Genomic DNA, 19,150 nt, shown 5'->3' with positions numbered 1-19,150 from the left:
TAGTATCACTTTCAGCCTCTTTCCATAAGGTAAAACAACTCAGGGCCAGCCTTGATTCAATGTGGGGAGACTATACAAGCACATCAGTATGAGGAGCAGTGGTTCATTGGGTGCCATTTTTGGAAACTAGTAACCCAATATTCTCCAACTATAAACAGGACAAATTTAGAATTTCAACTATAATTCCAAAAATCTGGATATTTTCTGGCTCAAACAGAGTACAATTAAAGAAATGAAAAGAAGAGATAAGAAGTCTCAAGGTGATGAAGGATTTTGAAACAGTAGGTGTTTCCTTGTCCTTGCAAACCTGGCAGATTAGATCAGAGAGAGGAATGTGAAATAAATTGGCCATTGAATCCCCATTATCCAAATTTTGTGTACTCAGAAGGCTTAATTAATGATTTTTATTTTTTTTGTGAGAACTCTATAACCAAGTATTACAGTTCTGACACATTTGAAGCATATACGCAGGGTTGTCTTTCCAAAGACAGCAAAAAATTCAGACAGCAGTGGAAATGTGCAAGGGTTAGTAGAATGCAAAACAGATAGGGGGAAAAATAAAATAGTAGCTAGGAGAGCTGGCAGTAAAGATTCCCATGGTACCAGAACAGGAGAGGAAAACCAGCATCCTCTTTCCTGTTCCTCTGGAGCTTCTCAGTGCATAGTATCTGTGCCCTCACAGCACAGTAGGTAAGTTTAGAGGGCAAGGAAGGACCCAGGTTCTCACATGAAGACTATCTAATTCTGCAGAGTGTCTGCAAAGACTAGGAACCTCCTTGACATAGATGGTCTGAGACTGGGGTTCCCTTTTCTTGTGCTGAACCACCATTTAACACCAAGCAGCTTTTTGTTAATGTTTATTTTTCTTTGACATGTTTAGACTGTTATCATATTATTCTCCTCCCTCTAAAAATATGTACTCTGGAGGTGCCTAAAATAATACACTCCCAGCAATTGCAGTTTTGAAAAATAAAGGTTATTTCATTCATTAAATTCAATGGAAATTTGTTGCTTAACAAGGAAATAACAAACGCCTTATACTCGAGGGCAACTACTGTGTCATATATGACTTTAGTATCTCCTACCCCCTGGGTTCACTGTCTACTTTCTCAGATGTAGTAGTTTTCATAAGTAACTTGAATTGTTAAGCAATATGCTCTTGTGCCCTTTGACGCAGAAGTGTCATTTCATTATGTCTCTGCATGTTTCATATCAGGTTCATTGTAAATAATTTCACCTAAGCTTGTTTTCAGTGTGCAGGTCATTTTGCAGGCTTTTCAAATAACAGCTGAAAAGGTTTAATTCAAGTTGAAGAAGCTGGCTTCAATTACAAGCAATTAATTTAGTTAGGCTTCACTTAGCTCAAGGAATATTTGAACATATGACTTTACAGATAAATCTTGGCAGTGTCAAATTATGCAACCAAGAGAAAGTAAGTTCTTTGCAGTTTTTTGGGCGTTGATCTGCTACAGTCAGGCTTTTTTTTCTTTTTTTTTTTCTCCTGTCAGGTTTTTGAATGAAATAGTAAAACCTCTGCCAGCACTGTCTACTTCACCTGGCTTTGCATAATTCCAAGAAACTAGAAACTAAAAAAAAAGGATTACTAAAGAGTTAGAAAGATTGTTAACACATAAGAGAGAAAAAAACCCCAAAACTATTTATCTCTTCTCTCTTAAATCTGAAAAGATTTCACAATATTCCTGTTTTCAAGTACTTGAAGTTTTCTGTGGACAATGCTTTATTTTTAAATAATTGCTTTTAATGTAAAAGGCAATATATATTGTAGATTTAAAATATACTTAAAGTAACAACGAGAAAGGTAAAAATCATTCGTGAGCTTACAGCTACGATTTTAGTAAACATTAAAGTTGTTTAATTTTTTTCCTAGACACCACCTGTTTTTACAAGACGGGTCCATACTACACAAACTATTTTATAGCTTGGCCTTTTTTATTTTTATTGTTTACATCATATGCTGGGTACGTGAAAAGAAACTTGTTAAGATTCTGGCATGTTGTAGTATTGCAGTCTTAAAAGGCACCATCTGTGGTGTGAGGTGTGCGCTTTGGTGGGAAGAGAAGACTCCTGGTGGGCAATACTGACCATTCTCCGACCAAAAGAGACCTCCCCGTTTGCCCACAGCGATGGGCCAGCTAGAGTGCCAGCGCGTGGGAGTAAGCGGAGGGCGTTCAGGGTGACCGAGAGCACGAGCTACCCGCGCGGTCCACGGCTGCCCTGGGCAAGTCCCACTGGCCCCGGCCCAGGTATGGACGGAGGGCGAGAGGGCAGTTCGCGTCGCGCACGGCCTGGGTCTAAACATTTAACCCCCACCCCCAGGGCTGGCGCCACTCTCGGGCGGTGGAGTGAGATAAAGCCGGGCAAGGTTCTGCAACTCCAGATCAGGGAGGCGCAGCTCCGACACCCGCGCCTCCGCGGGGTCTCCAGTAGTGTTTGTTCCAACTGTTTAAACTGTTTCAAAGCGCCTGAACCCAAACGACCTTCTGCAAACAACTCTCAATCTCGCGGGCCGAGAGTTTAGGTTTTATTTGCGGGGAGAGGGAGGGATTGAGCGCGGGGACCAGGAAGCCAATTCAGCCCTCCTCCCGGCACCCCGCAGGCCTGTCCGCGGGGACCCCCGCCCGCGGCCCTTCCCTGCCCCGGGCCCACGAGCTTCTTGCGTCAGCTGGGGCGGGGGTGGGGGATTTTCGGAAGCTCTGTCTGCGCAGCCAGCCTGGGAACGACTGGCCCGGGCTCTTGCCCCGCCCTCTGGGGGGGCGGGAGGCGGAGCGGGGCAACAGCCCAGCGGGCCACTCGGGCCGTGTCGCGGGAGTGCTGCGGTGACCGGAGGAGCAGCCGTCGCCTGTGCCGCCCAGTCCGCGCCGCGCCTCGGCACCTGGGACAAGGCTGCCGTCGGGGAGCGCCACACCACGGTCCCCAGCTCATCATGATGGACTTGGAGCTGCCGCCGCCCGGACTGCCGTCCCAGCAGGTGCTGCCCCGGCCCTTGGAGCCCAGCGGTGGTGCCAGGACGGGGACAGGGGCTCAGGGAGCTGCGGACTGGGCGGGACAACCGCAGCCGGCTTCTCCCGTCTACGGCCTGAGTCCGGACTGCTGTGGCCGCGCACTAGAGCCGCTGCGCTTGCGCTGGGGCCCGGGCGGGGAGAAGGAGCGGGGGACCCAAAGGGCTGCGAGGATCCTGTGGGACGCGAGGGGAGTGGGAGTGCGACCCCCGAGGGTGACTATGTGGAGGTCTGGAAGCTACTTCCGTGTGCGTAGGGCGAAGGGGCCTCTCTAGCCGCGTCCCCGGCTTCCGGAGCTGGGACTCGGGAGCTCCAGCTGGAGTTTGAGCAGCCCCAGAGGTGGCAGGGCAGGAGGGGGCGGACGCTGGCGGTCTGAGCCGGCGCGGCCCGGCCCTTCCGGGGCTGCGCTGCTCCCCCGCCTCGGAGCCGGCAAAAATGTGCCTAGTCACGGGGCCGCTCTCGGGGGAGTTGAGGTCTCCTCCGGACTGGGACCTGGAGCCCCTGCCCTACCGCCGCCCCCATCCACGTTCTCCGCGGGCGCGGGCGGTGGCTCTGCGCGCTCACCCTGCTGGCCCGTCTAAGGGCACCCCTTGGCAAAGTAATCAGTCAATCCATCCATCAGATCGCTCGTAGGCAGCTTGGCGAGAAAGCCCAGCCCCCAGGGTGGGGGGAGGGAGGAGGTCACTAAGTGCCCAGCGTTCTGCGATGCCCCGACGTGCGGCGGCGGGACCAGGCGCTCCCTCGCGTGGTGGGAAATGTTCGGCTTCGGAGATCCGGGGTCGGCCTCTGGCAACCGGCGGGTAAATGCGGGCGGGGCAGCGAACTGAGGTCGGACGCGGCTTCCCGGTACCCGCGTGGTGCCTCCCAGTGGCGCACGCCGGGTGCGTGGACTCGGCCTCCAAGACAGTGGCCCGTTGGCTGTCACGGCGGCCCTCGGTTGGCCCTTTCCTGCTTTATAGCGTGCAAACCTTGCCGCGCCGGGGCCAAGGGACAAGTTGGAGCTGTTGATCTGTTGCGCAATTGTTATTTTCCCCAGGGCGGCTTTGTCTTTGGATTTAACGTTTCAGAATTGCAGTTCCAAAATGTGTAAGGCAGGATATTCTGTGCTGTGCTGTCAAGGGTAAGAGTTTCGAGAGTGGATTAGAATTTCTATTGATTTTAGGCTGTTAGTAAATTTTTTGCTGTCATATATTATTTCTTCCTTGGATGCTTTCGTTTTTTTCTAGTTGAGAATTTGCTTCGATTTCTTAGCATGTTTCTTTTGCTAGGGCAGAAGGTGGGACACTTGGGTTTCATAGTATTTTGCTAGCGAGTTTTGTAAATTGTTATAAAAGTGAAAACAAGTTACTGTTCATACTTTGTAGGGACTTTCAAAGAAGTAGATATTTATATTTCCAAATATTTTTGGTAATTGGGTTTTTAGGAAAAATACTTAATACTTGGTTCAAGGAAATGTGTAGTGTAATAGGTATAAGTAAGAGCATATGTTTATACTGTTAAATGTGAAGTTTTACATTAATCTTGAAGATTTAAGATTTTAAGTTATTGACAATATATTGTGCTTTTTTGTTATTTAAAGCTGTTTGTCTTAACCTCTCCCCCCCCCCCTTAATGATTAGGATTGTATTCCCTCAGTTCGCGCTACTATGAAGTATATTGTACTTTCCGATTTAACTGCTATTCAACAGAATTTATATAACCATCTAGCTATTTATACAGTAATCTATATAACCAAAGGATATAAAAGGCTAATGGACTTTTGTTTTTCTAAACTGTGTTCTAGAGTTCTCTATTATTTTTAATTTGTTTTCCTGTGTAATTTAACATTCTATATATACAAAAGTTCATTAAGCATGTGTATTCCTTTCTCTTTTAAATGTGAATTTTCAGTTATATTTGATAAGATAACTACTTTTCCTCCTTTGTAATCAGACACAGTTTTCATATTTGAAAACTATGAAAAAAGGAAATGGAGTAAAATTTGAAATCAAGTTCATGTGTGTAACTGTTAATCATATTAAATAATAGTGGTAGTCTGGAAAGATTTCAACAAAAAGTCAAGAATGGATTCTGAACTTTGTCAAATAAATTCCAGGTATGAGGTGGTACTAGGATTCAGTTTTTCATCCTGTGGGCAGAGGAGGTATTGATAAACAGGGTAGAAAGCAGAGCCTGAGATTCTGTATTTCTGTTAGCTGAAGGAACCATCCATTGTCCCTTTCAATGGTGTCTCAGATAAAGTACTTTTATATATGAGGGATGGAGTTGATCTTGGACTAGACTGATTAAGATTATTTTTAAAGGAACATAAGACAGGCCTCTCATCTGAATGAATGTTAAGCAAAGAACAACTTGACTTTTTAAATACGACTTTTTAGAGTTGAGAGACTATGGAAGCTGCATGTAGGAGAATAAATACACAATTCATATCAGTCTTTCTGCTTTAAAAATAATGGGTCATTCTGGAATCTTTGTTGTTAACTTGGGTTTTTATAAACAATGCTGGATAAAAAAGAACTCCTGTCTTTCTTTAGGATTACCAGGATCAGTTGAAAACCAAATACAGTTTTTCTTAATATTTATTTTCATTCAGGATGAATATTCTTCAGAGCTACATGAGAAAAGGAAGCCTCTGTGGACTATAAGCACATTTTTTTTGTTGTTGTTGTTGTTGAGAATTTCCTACCTACTGGCTGAACATAATTTAAAGTGGGTTTTGCATAAAAAATATTTTCTCTTGAATTTTTCTTTGATCTGGGGTTAACTTTTCAGTGCAAACTCTTGGGTGCAGGAAGAATTCGGCACTAAGATGATAATAGATGAGTTATTGGGCACTTCCTTGAGTGCCAGGAGCTGCAATAATTGCTTCACATGCATAATTCCACACTAACCCCATGGGAAATACTATTATCTCCAGTTTCCAGGGGGAGAATAGAGGCACAAAGAGGCCAAGAGTCCTGCTTAAAGTGCCCCCAACTATTTTTTATTAATTACTTTATTTACATAAGTAATCTCTGCACCCAACATGGAGCTTAAACTCACTACCTGGAGATCAAGAGTCCCACATTCCACCTACTGAGCCAGCCAGGCGCCTGAAATGCCCCAACTATTGACTGGTGGAGATGGGATTCAAACCTAGATAGTCTGACTCCAATGGCTTTAAATCACCACTTCCAGACTTGACCAGGACTGCTTAAACTTTAAACAGGAGGAATAGCTCACATTTTAAAAAGTGGATTAATTGAGAAGAACTAGGGGAAAGAGAGGCAGGAATTAAAAAGATTAACTTCTGTACCTTTTCCACTTAACAAGAAATTCATTAACTTTGTATGTATTGGAGGAGGCGGGCCCTCTTAAATTCAGTGCAAGTAAATACAACCTGGCAATTCATTACCACATGGGGGCTTTTTAAGGAAGACACTGAGACCTAGAGGGGTTTCATTTGGAGGGGCAGGACCATTTCTTTTCTTTCTTTCTTTCTTTCTTTCTTTCTTTCTTTCTTTCTTTCTTTCTTTCTTTCTTTCTTCCTTTCTTTCTTTTCTTTTCTTTCTTTTCTTTTCTTTCTTTCTTTTCTTTCTTTCTTTTCTTTCTTTTCTTTCTTTCTTAGTAATCTCCACATGGGGCTCAAACTCACAACCCTGAGATCAGGAGTCACACACTCTGCTGACTGAGCCAGCCAGGCGCCCCAGGGCCACTTCTCAATATAATAATACTTTTAAAAATTCATGGGATCTCAGCAGTGTTCAAGATTAAAGTTAGGGTTATGTTAGGGTTGGGGCATTACATTTTTCAGGGACCATTTTTCCTTTTTCTTAATTAAATCTGTTAGCTGCTAGACCCCCCTTTGCTTACCTTTATTTGCCTTGTTAGTTGGTACATTCTCCTGTTCATTGACTTTTTTTGCTTTGAAGTAGTCAAAAATAAGTTTGATTATATATATACATATATATATATATATATATATATATATATATATATGTATGTATGTATATATATATAGTGAAAAGTGGGATTGACAGGGTTAGGCCAGGTTGAAAGTCACTGGGTAGAATGGGGAGAATTTGAATGGAAAATGGCTAGGAGAAATTTGTTGGCTCAAATTAAACACCAGTCTTTTGTTTAGGGCACTTCTGAATTGAAGCAAGCATAAGGGCTCAAGTTATCTCAATGAAGCTTATTTAGGGTTTTGAATATTTCAAAATCAAATATATTATTTCTTAGTCTTTATTGTTAAACAAGTTGTTTTCAGAATTATCGTCTTATTTGTGTGAATTAAAGATGGTGCAGGATTTTTAGGATTTGCCTGAAAGTTAGTGTGGGTAAACCCAGGGTATTTAAATCCCTGGTCCAGGGGTGCCTGGGTGGCTTAGTCGGTTTAGCATCTGACTTCGGCTCGGGTCATGATCTCAGTTTGTGGGTTTGAGCCCCGCATCGGGCTCTGTGCTGATAGCTCAGAGCCTGGAGCCTGCTTTGGATTCTGTCTCCCTCTCTCTGCTCTCCCCTGCTCATTCTCTCTCTCTCTCCTGTCTCTCTCTCTCTCTCTCTCTCTCTCTCTCTCTCTCTCAAAAATAAATAAACATTAAAAGAAAATAAGAAAATAAATGCCTGGTCCAGCCATTTCTGAAAGTTTGCTGAAATCTGTTGCATACCAGGGTATGGGAGGACAAATTTACTAATGCTTTATTTAACGTACCTCCTTCACCTTTGGCTGTATGTTTGTTTTAAATTTACTGTTAACATGAATAATAGAGTTTATATTTTGATAATATGATTTTTAGGAGTTACTAAAATTTCATTGCCACCTGCTTTTAAATATGGTCCAACAGACATTTATTGAAAGGGGTCTAAGATACAGGCCAAGGCTTTTTCAATTGCCCAGTTGATATGGCATGTTTTCTGGAAATGAAAGCAAAAATTTTATAATATTTACATTCCAAAACAGTATTAGGAAAAAAAATGGTATTCTTACACTAACCTTCCCCCACACACAGACACCCTCCCTCCAAGAAAACACCAAGACTGCTAAACAAAATTCCGTTCTGCCTAAAGTTGTTGGTTTTCTTTGTGTCAGCCCCTGCCACAATAATCACTTTTCAGTTATTGGTACTAACAGTTTTAAGAACCTGGGCTGGCTCAGTTGGTAGAGCATGTGACTCTTGATCTCAGGGTCATGAGTTTGAACCCCAGGTTAGGTGTAGAGATTACTTAAAAAAAGTTAGGAACTCTGAGGGTAGGAGGCACTTTTAACTGATCATCTTTATGGCACATGGCCTATAATACCTGCATGTCATAAAGCCTCCTATATGAGAGTCTTTCTGTGTGTGTAAGCATGTAAGTTTATTTGACCCAAACTCTGATAGTGAAGACAAATCCAGGGCATAAGAAGGGTTTAGAACACCAAGTCCATCTATCAATGGCCCTGTTGATAATTGGCTCTTGAGAGTCATTAGAATCCTATCGACAGCCTGTGTTCAGGAAGATTAAAAAAAATCCTTGGCAATGCCAGGTAGTCACTCCTTTCTCATAAACTCCGAAATGGAGACTTTGGTGCCTGTGGTAATAGCATACTGGCCAGATCTGAGCCCTCCGTTGCTTTTTTTTAAAATAAGAGAATGATTGTGTAAGAAAAGAAAAAAAAAAAATCAGGTCATTTTGACTTTGAAACTTTCTTTTGAACTTCAGAGTTTTTATTTTCTGCATTAGGCAATTCTGTTGCATCGCCTTTTAAAATCTCTGATATTTGTCTTGACTGTGTATTTTTCCCCCCTCTACAGCTAGATTGTGAATTTCTTGAAAGCTGGGCATAGAATTTGTATTTCTCTCCTTTTTTAAAAAAAAAAAAAAATATTTACTTTTGAGAGGAGAGAGAGCGAGAGCCTGAGCAGGGGAGGGGCAGAGAGAGAGAGGGAGAGAGAATCCCAAGCAGGCTCCACACTGTCAGTGCAGACCTCGACTCAGGACTCCTGAACCTCGAGGTCATGACCTGAGCTGAAACCAAGTCAGATGCTTAACCAGCTGAGCCACCCAGGTGCCCCTGTGCTTTTTTGGAAACAGCTATATGAGATAGAATTCACATACCGTATGGTGTACCCATTTAAAATAGTTCAGTGATTTAGTGTATTCAGAGTCGTGCAGCCATCACCACAACCGATTTTAGAACATTTTCAGTACCCCAAAAAGAAACCGCATAATTATTAGCAGTAACTCCCCATTTCCCTTCAACTCCCTTAGTCTCTGGTAACCACTCATCCATTTTTTTATCTCTGTGGAGTTGTCTGTTCTGGATATTTCATGTAAATGAAATCATGCCTTATGTGGTTTTGTGTGATTGGCTTCTTTCATTTGATACCTTGTTTATAAGGTTTGACCACGGGGTAGCATGTATCAGGACTTCATTCCTTTTTATTGCCGGCTGCTGTTCCACTGTATGGATACACCACATTTAATTTCTGTTCTCATCAGTTGATGGACATTTGGGTTGTTTCTGCTTTATGTATTTCTTTTTGTTCCCTACAGCAATGGTTCTTAAACTTTGTTTTCTAGTTGAATCAACCATAAGTATTTTAACATGCTGACATCCAGGTCATATCCCTCATTAAAACAAAATCTGTGGTGGTGGGACCCAAACATCAGTATATTTTTTTTAAGCTTCTGAAAAGAGATTTTCCAGTGTGCAGTCAGGTTTATGAACCAGTGCCTTAGAGCACCTAGCTCAGTGCTTGGTACCCACTGAAGGTATTTATAGTGATTTAGAAAATCTGGTTAGGATATTTGTCGAAAATCATGAAAAGAAGTGTCTTTGTATTTGATCACTGACCTTCACAACCTAAGGTTAACACCCAAATCTGAGATCTGTTTTAAGGTGCCTGGCGAATGTTGGAAATTCAGTAAATATAACTTGAGCTCTTTAATCCCTCATGGGGATTTGGGTGATAATTTTGTTATCAAGAGGTTTTCCCCAAGGGGGTCAGAATTCCTCTGTGTTTGGTCAGGAATGTGACCTGTGAGAACGTGCAGTCTCAATCATTTAGGGTGAGCCTAGGAAAGGCAGTGGGGACAGAATGCTTGGGCTAAGTGTTGGAGAGCCCGGAGGCTAGGACACACTTTGCCTTCCTCTAGGAAATTCCGTGCTCTGAGTTTTTCGGCCTTGTTATCCTCTCCATTTGAAGAGAACAAAAACCTTACATCTGCAAGGCAACTTTTAGCAATTCAATTTTTTGGCTCCCTGTAATCTGCCTAGTGAAGTATACTTTATATTCTGACCGCGGTAGCTGCCATTTGTACTTACCCAAATGGCTTTCTGGTTTATATCTTTGGAAACTGGGGCTAACTTCTGAATCTTTTACGAGTGAGTGTGTGTGTGTGTGTGTGTGTGTGTGTGTGTGTGTGTGTGTGAGCTACAGCACTGCAGTACCACTCAAGAGACCTGAAAGTATGGTCCCATACTGGGATTGGGCCCAGAAGGGAGCAGACACCCGGTTCCAGCCACAGCCTCTCTCTACTGTGGCCAGGTAAAACTTTGGCAGCCCACCTCCAGCCTTTCTGTAGCCATCAGTAGTTCGAAATTCTTTTAACCCATTCTTCCTTTTTGCTTTAAGATTTAAAAAACAATATCTTATTCTTTCATTTGTTCCTAAGAGTTTTGTCCTGAGGATAGGTGTAATGTGTGTTTAAAGTACCTTCAAACAGTGGGATTTCAGTGTTAACATTTAGGCTGTATGCAATGCATACTTGTATTTCAGTGAATGACTTGCCCCGGTAAAGGCTGTTTTCCTTCTTTGCTGGGATATAGCCATCATCCAGGGTGGGTTAGTGCCCGTCCCTCTCCCCACCCCATGTCTGTGTAAGATCAGGAACAATACTGACTGCCTGTGTGGGTGGCCTGCTGATAAAGAGTATGGAACTTTGCTGTACTCCAGACTTGACAGCCTTTTGTCTGCTCTGCTTTGGCACAAAAGTATAATGCACATGGATGTAGAACTCAACCTGTTCTCAGTCTAAGGGATTAGAATACCGGGGAAAGTGATTATCCTGTTCTGTTGCTTTCTGTGAACAGAACTGAAACAGAAGAGTGACACATGGTAGAATTACTCTACTTTTTCAGGTGTTTGAGGGCTGACTACAGAACCTGTCCTTTCTGTTGCTTTGTGTTTTTTTTTGTATTGGATCTAGGGAGTCTTATTGCTGTGTCTAGAGACTGGAAGAGCCCTGAATTTTTTTGACGTAGCAAAAAATAAATAAAAAAATTTTTAATGTTAAAATCCTGGTAATAAAAACCACCAAAAATTAAAAATATATTTTTTAATTGCCATAGGGGAAATTGCCAATTTTGAAGAAGTTGTTTTTGTTCTTGGTAATTCTCCGTGAAACAGAAGTAAAATATGCTTTGAGGAACCAACCCCCAAGGACAGGACCAGGGCTGGTTCACTTTATGCTAACTGCGGTCCTTGCCCTGTATGTTCTTCTGCTGAGACCAGGACCAGGAATGAGAACCATTCTGTGGGTTCAGGCTCTTTCTTCTCCAAAGACAGAGGCTCACCCTCTGCTGGAAACTTCTTTACTTAAGGCTGCATGTTTGGGAGAACCTTGGGGCATTGGATTGAGAGTAAGGATGGTGACTTCAAGAGGGCAAATTCTGGGTTCTATTTGACTTGGAAAAAAAGGTGCTAGCATGAAAGGGAGAGAGATTGGGAGGAAAAAGAAAACTAGTTTAAGGGACTTCTTTTCATGGACCCAGGAGGAATACAGACTTTTTGGACTTTTCCTGAGGAAAGCATCAGATGGACTTGGAATTTGTACCTGAAGATCTCCTAAATGTTTAATACTTGGATTTGCTCTTCAGTGTGCAGCCGGCACTTACGTTCTCCATGTGAGGAAAGAGAAAGCAATTTTGAGTATTTACTTGTGGTGTTGACACTCGTGGTCTTTAGTTCTTTCAACAACCCTGTTAATGTAGGCTTTGTCTTTTCCTGAGAAGACTCTTTGGAGAGGTTAAAAAACAGCCCAGAGTTCAGTTTAGTAAACCAGAAACCACACGAGATGTTTCAGACAGGGAATTTAATACAGGAAATTAATGTATAACTGATTGGACAGACAACCCAAAGATTAGCAGCCTCAGGAAGCCACTCAGAAGCTGGCACCGCATCAGGAGCTGGCAGCACTGAGAGGGGTTCTCCCTCCCACCCTCCAGCCCCTCTCCTGTGCCCCTTCTAGTTGATGGAGTGCAAATATGTGACCACTGGGTAATTCAATAATGTCATCTTAGAAATCCCTATAGAGTACAGATGGAGTCTCCATTCGACGAGTTCCCAGTTTGGGTGAGTATTCCCATTGTTGGTAGGCCAAGTGCCTCCCTTTCCCTGTGAGGTGCCTCTGGGATGCCAGGGCAGGATTGATTCTGTGTAGCCATGTTTTTGATGTTGCTGAAGGACTTGGGCCTCTGGCTCTTAAACTTCTGGGGAGGTTCAGAAAGGAGGGAAAATATCTTAAGAGCTGGGGAACCTCACGTCTTTTCTCAATGATCCTGAAAAATAAAGCCTTTTCTCCCCCAGAGAGATGGGAGTAAGAATGACACCCCTAGATAACTCATCCATCTTCCTTTCCTCTGTGCCTGTGGGACTCTTGGAAGTCTGGGGCTCCTGGAGTACATGGCTCAGAGTCCAGTTGATAATGGTACTGTAGAGCTTTAGCAGTTGTGGCTGTGCTGGTGGAGGTGGTCATGATGAAGAGACGGAGGGGACAATTAGTCTTCCCTTGCAGTCACGTTTAACCAGCTTCCTTCCAACGTCATGAAAGAATCAGCCTTTCGATGTTACAAGGCATCTGAATACAGACAACCAGCTATTTCATAGGGAAGGAAAGGGAAAAAGCTGACATTTACTGAACACCTGGTAATACTGTAGTAGGTCTTCTTACTTGATCTTGACAATAAATCTGTGGTGATAAAGGCTATTACCTCCATTTTACAGGTGAGGAAACCTACTCAAAGAGGTAAAATAAGTTGTCTGGGGCCATGTCACTCATGATGGCAGAACAGGGATTTAGCATGTCCATAATCCCTGCTCTCCTGTCCATTTTCCTTGTTCCTTCCGTTTCTTTTCTTGTCTAGTAACTGTGGGTATTTTGTTAGAAACTAAGGAATGAGGTACTCCTTTACAAAGATTAATTAAGGCAGTGTCCTTACCTCAAGGAGCTTTACTCAGTGTTTTCCAAAGGGAGTGCTGCTGACACGTGGGCTGGACTTCTCTCTTTGGAGTGGAGGGCTGTCCCACATTACAGGATATTCAGCACTATTGTGACAGCTAGGAACCCCCCCACCCCCATTTCCATCCAGTTTCGGTTGCTGCTCAGTGGTGGTACCAGCCCCAGTGGAACCGCTGTCCTGCACGGTCTTCTAGAGACTGTTGAAGCCAGGATATTACTGTTCCCAGGAAAGCTCAGGGCATTACAGGAGTCCCTCATGGTCCAAGATGCCCAATGGTTGCCTGAAACCGCAGATAGTACTAAACCCTATATACACGATGTTTTTTCCTATACCTGCATACCCATGACAAAGTTTAATTTCTAAATTAGGCACAGTAAGAGATGAACAACAACATGATAAAATAGACCAATTATAACAATGTAATGTAATAAAAGTTATAAATGTGGTCTTCCAAAATACTACTCTTCTTGTGATGATGTGAGGTGATAAAAGGCCTATGTGTTGAGATGAAGTGAGCGACATAGGCCTTGCGACGTAAATTAGGCTGCTGTTGACCTTCTGACAATACATCAGGAGGATCGTCTGCTTCTGGACCTCGGTTGACTACAGGTAACTGAAACTGGTGGAATAACGGGACTCCACGTGTACTTCCTGGTTCTTTGTAGGAAGGCCCCATCTCCTCAGATGGCAGCCTGTTCACACCTTTTATCCTAAACCTGAAGGGAGTAACAGAGAGAGAGAGAGCCACAAAAGCTCTAGAAACCAGAGGGACCAAGAACATTTCATTTACTCAGGTAGAGTGTCTAGTCCAGTTCACTTAACACAGAGGTCATTGTCATTTGATATGGTAATATCATCATTGCTGATATTCACCGTTTCTCAGGCCTACAGCTACAAGGAAGCTTTCCTCAAAAGATAAGCTAAACATTATTTTAAAATTTCAAGATGAAGTTAAAAGCCATGTACCATACCTCTCTGGATCTTTACTGCCTTTTCTACTGGGTACTTCGTGAAGAAGGCTGAGTCCTGAGTATAGAATAGCTGAAGAGGTTAATTATGGTAATAGATTGATGCTTTGGGAAAAAAAAAAAGTCTAGAATATGGGGGCAAAGTGAGGTTACCATGTTCCACCGTCAGTCTGAGGGACATAACTAGGGGCCTCTAAGGAAATATACTTAGCATTTATGTTGACTGACGTGTTCAGGTTGCAAGGTGTTGTTTTTTTTTTAATGTTTATTTTTGAGAGAAAAAGACAGAGCGTTAGTGGGGGAGGGGCAGAGAGAGAGGGAGACACAGAATCCGAAGCAAGCTCCAGGCTCAGAGCTGTCAGCACAGGGCCCGATGCAGGGCTCAATCTCAGGAACCGCGAGATCATGACCTGAGCCGAAGTTGGCCGCTTAACCACCTGTGTCACCCAGGTGCCCCCAGGATATTTGATTCTCTCAAAAAATCAATTTTATTGTTAACTTGAAGGAATATGTGTTTATAGATTTAAGGTATAATACTTTATTTTTAGTAGAGCACCCAAAGAATAATTTGAAGTATTATTACTATGAAATAACTTTGATAACTTTAAATAATTTTTCTACGATTGGTAGTTGGGTCATAAGTGATAGGAAACACGGTACCTTTGTTATGTAAGTAATTAGAATTCTTTGAACCCAGACACCTTATGTGCACAGTGAAAATACTGAATTCTGAGCCTAAATGTGCACCTACTCATTCCACAAAAATTTATTAGGAATTTACACACCCTAGGAACTTTCAGGGCATGAAGTTGTTTTCATCTTCCAAGATAATGTGGCAAATGTGTTGTCTTCCTTGAAAGACATTTGCTTTTCAAGTTTTCCCTCCTCCTAATCAAACGCTTTGCTCTTTGTACACCTGGATTATAGGGCATGTTTCATATCATTGAGCATAATTTACTTTATATCTCTGTTTTCTCTGCTTAAGGTCTTCCTCTAGGGCAGAGACTGTATTTTATTTCTTTTTTATAACTCTGGTGTCTGGCATCATGCCTAGACTTTACATAATAGTAGTTGCTCCCTAAACTGAGGGTGAGTCTTACTGCCCTCCAGGTGCTCGGTATTTACACAGGCTCATCTGTGACACATGACAGCCCCATGACAGTGCAGAAGAGAAAGTGTCACTTCCAACTGGGGTGCTCGGAGGACATCCTGGAGGAGGTAGCATTTTAACTACAGGTTTTTATTTTTGTTTTTGTTTTTTAAGTCCAAAGGATTTCTTTGGCTCAGACTTCATTTGGAACCCTGAGGAAGGATGCAGGCACAAGCCAGACTTCTGGCAACCGATTGGGTCACTAGGGATGAGAAGGTTAATTTGGGGCTGGTTGTAGAGAGCCCTTCACTGTCCATGTGTGGCATTTCAAGTTTTCTGTAAGTATCTTAAAACACAGAAGGCTTTGGAAAGGGCAAGACACATGGGCTGAATGTGGACAGGAAGTTATTATGGCCCATGCATCAGAAAATGGAGACGTTGGAGACAGAGGGATGGGGGGGGGGGGGAGTGGAGAGGTGTGGGTGTGGTTTGGCATCAGCACATGTACTGAGGATCTGTCTTGTAACTCTAATCTGTAACTACCTTTGTTAGCCATTTAAGAAGAATTTTTTAAGCCCCCTTTTCATAGGAGAGGAGTAGATTTCCTCTTTCTGTTGGCCCCATCATGATACCATTTGTGCTCAAGCTGTTTCTACGTTTTAACAGGAACTCATCCACCGGTGTGTTCATTCCCCTGATGAAAGGGGAGGGAAACAACCCAGAAATTGCTGCTTTGCTTGAGGGATGGATTGTTTTTTTCTCCAAGGTGGCATACAGGGAGTTTGTCTCTTTGTGCCCTTCTCTAAGATCGATTTACTCTTACTGCCCATTTTCAACTGTAACAGTCTTATCCTTGGCTTCCAAGCCCAGTGATTAGCAGTATTCACCGAAGAAAAGAAAGAACAGACAGTATCCTCTCTTTTTCATAAGCCCCAAGCTAACAGAGGTAGGCATCTAACCATATTGGTGATAGCAGCCACAGTCTCTCGGGCTCTTCTCAGTGCTGGCCAGGGTGCTAATGCTTCAACACACTGAATTTGTTGTTTGCGCTCCTTATTCACCCTGTGAGGCAGGCATTATCCCAATGTTGCAGGCCAAGGGCTGACGCCCAGAGAGTTTGAGTCGATGGACGTTACAGTGGCATGTGCTTCAGTTCCCTCAACATTGGAATGTGTATGACACCTGCCACGGTGCTCTTAGAACTGAGTAACAAAAGAGCTGGGCATAAGGTCTATCGCACAGCACACATTCAGCAAATGGTGGCTGTGGTGTTCTTACCATGACTGTATTTCTTTGGTGCGGGTGGCTCGGTTGGTTAAGTGTCCGACTTCAGCTCAGGTCGTGATCTCACGGTTTGTAGGTTTGAGCCTCGCATCGGGCTCTGTGCTGACAGAGCCTGGAGCCTGCTTCTGATTCTGTGTCTCCCTCTCTCTGCCCCTCCCCTGCTCACGCTCTCTCGCTGTCTCTCAAAAATAAATAAATAAATAAATTTTTCTTAATAACTGTATTTCTTCTCTGTCGGGGATGTTTGATGTGTGGGGAGCTGAGATTTCTTAGGCACACTTGAAAAATTCCTTTCTTGAATTCTGTGTAGTGGCATAAACACTCATACTCTTTTTGCTCTTTGCCGTAAACTTATTCTCCTGTGGTCTTTCCTATGTGTGTCTTTCACGTGGGGACTGAAGTCTCTAGAGACAGAAAACAATCTGTGGCAAGACCTTACATGTGCCCTGTGGCAGCAGAGGGCTACCTGCTGGCCCAGTCTCCCCTGTGGGACCCTCCAGCCTATCTGCTGGATTCCCTGTACTAGTGTGGATTGATAAGCTGCCATCTCTTTGAGCTTCTTCCCAGACACACTCCTTCACTTGGGGCAGAATTTCTTACTCGGGGGTTCCGGGCCTAGAAAAGCAGCAGAGTTTGGGGAATGGAAGCACGTTAGTGGAAGTATAAATCCAAACATGAGCTGAGCTGACCCCTGCAGCCTTGTCCTCTTCCCAGCCCTGCCCTACATCATTTAGTCTTCAAAGTCTGAAATGGTCCTTTTGTAATGCTACCCCTGAGTAACTCACACCTTAAAAAAAGGAGGGGGGCGGTTGGGGAGCCTGGGTGGCTCAGTGGACCAAGCGTCTGACTCTTGGTTTTGGCTCAGGTCATAATCTCATGGTTTCGTGAGTTCGAGCATGGCACTGTGCTGCTGGGTATGGAGCCTGCTTGGGATTCTCTCTCCCTCAATCTCTCTCTCTCTCTCTCTCTCTCTCTCTCTCTCTCTCTCTCTCTCTCCCCCTCTCCCTCTCCCTCTCCCTCTCCCTCTTCCTCTCCCTCTCTCCCTCTCCCCGCCCTCCCTGGCTCATGCTGTCTTTTTCTCTCAAAAATAAATGAACTTTAAAAAGGATAAAAAGTAAAGGGTAGAGTGGTGAAGGGAAAGAAGACCTTCTATAAAACCCTTGAGGGGAGGTAACCTAGCTGAAAACTTCTTCCATTCACTACCCTTTGGTATTGCCGTGATGTCTGATGCGTGCATAAATTACGACCTCACCTTCCATTTCTTATATAGTGGTTAGACCCAGAAGCTTAAAATTTAGATTCTTCTCGTGTTCATTTGACATTGGCAATAGAAGTTGAATTTATTAATGGTTTTAATACTTCACCCCTGGTTGTCCTTTATATTTTTAAGGGGCATTATGTACTTTTTTTTTTCATATGAAAAAAAAGCTCTGTGAGGCTAGGCTTAGTGTCTTGGTTAGTCCTGGTAGGAATGGCACAGTGAGGTTGGGCTGCGAGGTCCACGCTCCCCTGTGCAGCTGGTTAGCAGCAGAGCCCTAACTGGTGCCACATTGGGCGGTCTCTCTCTGAAGAGGCCTAGGTTATTCGAGTGACTCTGTGACCTACACCTGGGTTGGAGCTCACTGTTCCCAGTTAGTAGATGTGGGTCTTCAGGCAAAATTACTGAACCTCTTTGTGGTTCAGTTTCTTTGCTTCAAAAGGGCAATGGTGATAACACTCCCTGCCTTGCAGATTGGTGTGAGTAAAGGAGATGCTAGATACAAGTGCTTGCTGTCATGTTGAGTCAGAGAAAGTGAACTACAAATGGTAGCCATTATTATTAACATTATTACTTACATTATGTCATACCACTCTTAATCTGGATTTAGAGTGCCGTACTATGATCTTTCATTCTCAAGTCTTAATGTGAAGGCTCACCCGCTAACCAGTGTCCTTACATATTTATTTAGCAAGTTAATTGAAAAGATTGACATTAAGGAAAAGAAAAGATTTCTGTACTGATCTTAAGAGCATGAGATACAATATAGACACTAATTATAATTTTCTATAAGAGGTCCAAGTTGCCACCTGGAGGTTGGCAACAACAGTGGGTACTGTGTGTTTTCAAACATATGCATCTGAAAGCAGCTGAAATAGAATTTCCAAACTCAGCTTCATTCATATCCTTAGTTGGAATAGACAGTGCTTTCCTGTCACCTAAGCCCCTTATTTCTCCCCATTCTTCAGATGACGTTTGCAATAATTTGTAATTGTGTGGCGTCTGGACCACACCACCCTGAGTAACATCCAAATGGTCCGTTCTGTCATTACGAGCCCCTTTAGTCATTCAGACTCACACTGGCACTTGCAGGTCACTGTAGGAGCTTTTTACAAATAATTGCTAACAGTGTAAGTACTACCTGGTGAAGTTTGGGAGGGTTCATGTTCTCACTGTATCCTGAAGAACTAATTTGCAAAACAGAAGAGTTTGGTTCAATAGAATCTGAGCCCCCCTTGCAACTGCACTGTCACTAACCAACGGAGCTAGTGCAGCTGAGGAACTGAATTTTTAATTTTAATTAATTTTGACTTACATTTTAAAACA

At 43.3% G+C, this 19,150-nt stretch overlaps 1 protein-coding gene across 3 annotated transcripts in view; it reads left to right on the top strand.

The window, feature by feature from the left end:
- The first annotated feature begins 2,510 nt into the window (after window positions 1-2,510).
- Window positions 2,511-19,150, top strand: part of NFE2L2 (nuclear factor, erythroid 2 like 2) — a 35,501-nt gene continuing 18,861 nt past the window's right edge. The window contains exon 1 of one of the 3 annotated variants that reach the window (XM_043577125.1): window positions 2,511-2,989. In XM_043577125.1, the coding sequence (XP_043433060.1) occupies window positions 2,945-2,989 (45 nt within the window). In that variant the 5' untranslated portion in view covers window positions 2,511-2,944. Of the gene's footprint in view, window positions 2,990-3,724; window positions 3,821-3,993; window positions 4,141-19,150 lie in introns of those variants that run through there. The other 2 variants (XM_043577124.1, XM_043577126.1) reach the window with 2 other exon arrangements.

The sequence above is a fragment of the Prionailurus bengalensis genome, chromosome C1, assembly GCF_016509475.1.
Source record: "Prionailurus bengalensis isolate Pbe53 chromosome C1, Fcat_Pben_1.1_paternal_pri, whole genome shotgun sequence".
Classification (NCBI taxonomy): domain Eukaryota; kingdom Metazoa; phylum Chordata; class Mammalia; order Carnivora; family Felidae; genus Prionailurus; species Prionailurus bengalensis.
This window is presented reverse-complemented; position numbering and strand designations above follow the sequence as displayed.